Source organism: Lipotes vexillifer, unplaced genomic scaffold, assembly GCF_000442215.2.
Source record: "Lipotes vexillifer unplaced genomic scaffold, Lipotes_vexillifer_v1.1 scaffold394, whole genome shotgun sequence".
NCBI classification, from domain to species: Eukaryota; Metazoa; Chordata; class Mammalia; order Artiodactyla; family Lipotidae; genus Lipotes; species Lipotes vexillifer.
This window is the reverse complement of record NW_006791731.1, coordinates 1,274,941-1,278,972: the sequence shown is the minus strand read 5'-3', so window position 1 is coordinate 1,278,972 and position 4,032 is coordinate 1,274,941. Positions and strand designations below refer to the sequence as shown.

General features: G+C 52.2%; 1 protein-coding gene across 1 annotated transcript in view; it reads left to right on the top strand.

The window, feature by feature from the left end:
• Positions 1 to 2,384, top strand: part of ZNF696 (zinc finger protein 696) — a 14,398-nt gene extending 12,014 nt beyond the window's left edge. Inside the window, exons 5-6 of the mRNA XM_007464619.1 lie at positions 1,218 to 2,156; positions 2,246 to 2,384. Of these exons, the coding sequence (XP_007464681.1) occupies positions 1,218 to 2,156; positions 2,246 to 2,384 (1,078 nt within the window). The remainder of the gene's footprint in view (positions 1 to 1,217; positions 2,157 to 2,245) is intronic.
• Positions 2,385 to 4,032: the final 1,648 nt, after the last annotated feature.

Here is a 4,032-nt window from a genome sequence, read left to right as displayed (position 1 = left end):
TCAGCAGTGGGAGCTGGGGGAGAACATGACCGTGGCTCCCCCAAACACACCTGGACCTGCTCTCCCAGGAAGTCACAGAACCCCCGTGTCGGGTGGTTCAGCCACCCTGTGTCCCTGCACATCATCCCTCAGGGTGTGAGTCGGGGATGACCCAGAGGTGCAGCCATGGAGCCAACCTTCGGGCCCAGTACTTCTAGGCCACCGTCTCCCTCCCTTGTCTGATCCTACTCCTGACCAGATCTGGCTCACACAGCACTCTTCACTCTCACAATTTGGGGCTAGATTTTACCAAATGCCACCACACACAGTGTGTGGAGGAAAACAGGTTACTAAAAACATCCCATTCAGAAAAGGAATAAAGACAAAGCACCCTGTCCGGGCTGCTGGCCTGAGCATATACTATGAGATGTATGGCCTGAATGGAGGTGAGGCTGAGGGCTGGGCCCCAGTGTCAGAGTGGTGACCAGCATCTGTGCCAGGGGACTGAGCTTCTTGGTTAGGACGTCTGGCAGCCCAGGTTCTGCCTTCTGGGTAGACTTCTGGGCACTTGGGCTGGAGGTGCCTCTGTTGGGGGCGGCCTGTGCATTCCAGGATGTTGAGCAGCCTCCCTGGCTTTTCCCCACTAGGTGCCAGGAGCGCCCTTTCCCCACTGTGACACCGGAAGTGTTTTCAAACATGGCCACACGTGCCTGCTCTGCTGCCAACCACTTCTCTCTGCATTCCAGGCCATGAGGCTGTACCAGGGTGTCACCAGAGCCTGGGGGTCTGTCTCCCCCAACTCCTGAGACCAGGCAGACTGAGGTTAGAGGCTTGGGCCTTTTCTGGAGTCACAGGGAAGCCCGCTGATTAGCTCTCCCCGAGTCCCTTGTCCACTCCTGTGACCACAGGTGTTAGAAGTCGGGGAGGAGAGCTGGGCAGGAGGAGGTCAGGCGGGATAATGGGTGTCTGCTGCCCACTGGTGTCTTACTGTTCCCTGTCATCACGTGGCTCTCCCGTGCCGTCTGTGTGTCGTTAGCAGAGTTCTAAGTTGTGCATCTCTCCCCCTCTTTTCCAGCTTTCCTAGCACAGGCACCGAGTGGCAGCCCGGCTTCCTGCTACGCTGCTTCAGTGGCTGAGCAAGGGGCTCAGAGCCCAGGGCTGATGCTACGACAGGCAACCTTAGAAGGAGGGGGGCACCGTGGACAGGCTGTGCCAGGACTGTTACGGGGGCCTCCCAGGACACTGCGGTTTCCAGATCCTTGTGGGAATGAGGAAGCTGGAGAGAGGCCCAGAGGTTCCCCTCGGGGACCAGTTGTTTATGAGGAAACTGGAGGGGAGAATGGCCATGAGGACAGTGTGTCCGGGTCAGAGGTCATGCTGAATGCAGCCTCCACGGCCGATAGTAGAGGCCACTGGAAAGGACGGCCTTACCGATGCAGCACCTGCGACAGGAGCTTCAAATGCTATTCAGATGTGGTGAAACACCAGAGCATTCACTCTGGGGAGAAACCCTACGAGTGCAGCGACTGTGGGAAGGCCTTCATCCATAGCTCCCATGTCGTCAGGCACCAGCGCATTCACAACGGGGAGAGGCCTTACATTTGTAAGGAGTGTGGGAAAGCCTTCAGCCAGAGCTTCAACCTCATTAGACACCAGAGAATCCACACGGGAGAGAAGCCCTACGAATGTGCTGAGTGTGGCAGGTCTTTTAGTCAGAGGTCAGACGCCATTAAGCACCAGAGAATTCACACTGGCGAGCGGCTGTATGAGTGCAGCGAGTGCGGGAAAACCTTCATCCATAGCTCAAACGTCGTCCGGCACCAGAGAATTCACCACGGAGAGAATCCTTACGAATGCAAAGAGTGTGGGAAAGCCTTTAGCCAGAGCTCCAACCTCATTCAGCACCAGCGGGTCCACACTGGGGAGAGGCCCTTCGCCTGCCAGGAGTGTGGGCGCGCCTTCAGCCGCAGCTCCTTCCTCAGTGAGCACCGGCGCATCCACACCGGGGAGAAGCCCTACGAGTGCGGCGAGTGCGGCCGCGCCTTCAGGGCCCTGTCAGGCTTCTTCCGGCACCAGAGGATCCACACTGGGGAGAAGCCTTTCCACTGTGCCAGGTGTGGCAGGGCCTTCCGCCTGAGCTTTCATCTTATCCAGCACCAGCGAGTTCACGGCATGGAGTGAGCCTGTTGGGGGGTGCACGTGGAGTGGGAAGTTGAGTAAGGTTGGAGTGTGGGCACAACACCCCTCACTTTTCCCCACGCCTCAGCTCTGTGTACTTCGCCCCACAGGAAGAGGATAAACCGTCTCGCTGGTCTCCAACTGCCCGTGGAGGCCTGCGGTTTGTCTGCCGCCGCCTTGCCAGGAGCACCGGAAAGGAAAGAGGAGCCTTGGGGAAGGAGACGTGATGGCAACCTGTGCCTCAGAAGTTAATTTATTTCATTTTCACAGCACTGGGTTTTTTTCCTGAAGTGTAATTTACATACAGTGGAAGGCATAGATCTTAAGTGTTTGGTTTTATGAGTTTCAACAGTACAGTGTGCTTTGACCTTTACAACCACCACACTCTGAAGATGTAGACTATTTTCCATCACCCCAGAAAGTCTCCTTATGCTCCTTCAAGTCAGCCCCTCATCCTGAGAGGCAACCAGTGATCTCGTTTCTGTGACTATAGTTTTGCTTGTTCTAGAACATTAGATAAATAGTGATATAATTTATACTCTTTTATGTCTTTTTCCCTTTGCTTAATGTTTTGAGGTTAATCCATGTATCAGTAGGTTTTGGGGGTTCTTTCGTGTTTTTTTTTCAGTTTCATAGCTCTTTTGAAAAGTCAAGAATCACTTTCTACCCTGTATCAAAGCTATATGCTTATGTCTGTGTCTTTCTATCAAAGTATGAGCCCCTGTAGCTAGAATTATTTTAGCACAGCCCCGGTTACAGGATGTGCACTCCACAAAAAAGTAAGTACATGGGAGTTTATGAAAGATAGGCACAGAGGAGAGACCATAGGCTTGGCCGGAAGGAGGAGGTACTGATTCACTTGTTTTCATGCCGTTTCAGAGTGTACAGAACTCTTCTTCTCAGGCTCAGGAAGGTAAGTATAAGATAAAACAAGTTTAAGATGTTTCTACTTCCGACATTTCCCAAGCACTTAGCTGTCCAGGCTCTACACCACTGTTGTAGGAAACACAAAGCCACTGTGATGGCTGCATTAAAGGACTTCTTTGTAGGTAAAAGTCCAATAACAGAAGTATATAGAGGGAACTAGTGACACAGGAGGGCAGTAGACAAGACTGGGGCAAGGGAAAAACGGGGGTGAACACCCAGGGGAGGGGATTCCTGAGCAGATGGATTAAATGTGTACAAAGCGAAGGTCAGGGCACACTAGCAGAATGTGAAGAGCTAAGAAATGTGCTCATGCATAGGACTTTCCAATTCGTAGGTGGGAGAGTAGACAAAAAGCGTATGTAAAACAGTGGTCTAGGTGAGCTCACTGCTCATTTCATATCACAGTACGGTAGTGTTATAGATACCTACAAATGCTATTTGCCAGATAGATGATAGGAAGGGACAGGTGTCTTTTTTGGGGATGATACTGTGTACATATAAAACTGCTGTAACAAACTGAGTGAGATCATGTTATTGAAAGTTTACTGTAATGACTAAGACAAATCTGGGCAGTCACCTGGCCACAAGTCCTGGGGGTCCAGCTGCAGGACCCAAATCCGTCCTAGTCAAGCTGCAGTTTGGTGCCACTTCGTGGGAACTGTCTGCTCTAGTTTAACTACTGACTGAATTATTTGGGTCCTGTAGCTGGCTGGGACTTCCAAAATAGTAGCTCAGTTCTAGGGCTCTTGTTGGCACCTTATTTCTATGGTGTGAGCTTAGGGTACAGGGTTGTGCAGCCTGTAGGGGCAGAGTTGCCCACAGAGTGCATTCAGGCACCACAGCTATTGGGCTGCTGACTCTTGGGCCAAGGTAACATGGAAAGCTAAGCCTGGAACTCCCATGCTAAGCCAAGACCCAGGTTTATGCCTCCCAGGTAGCTCTTTGGAG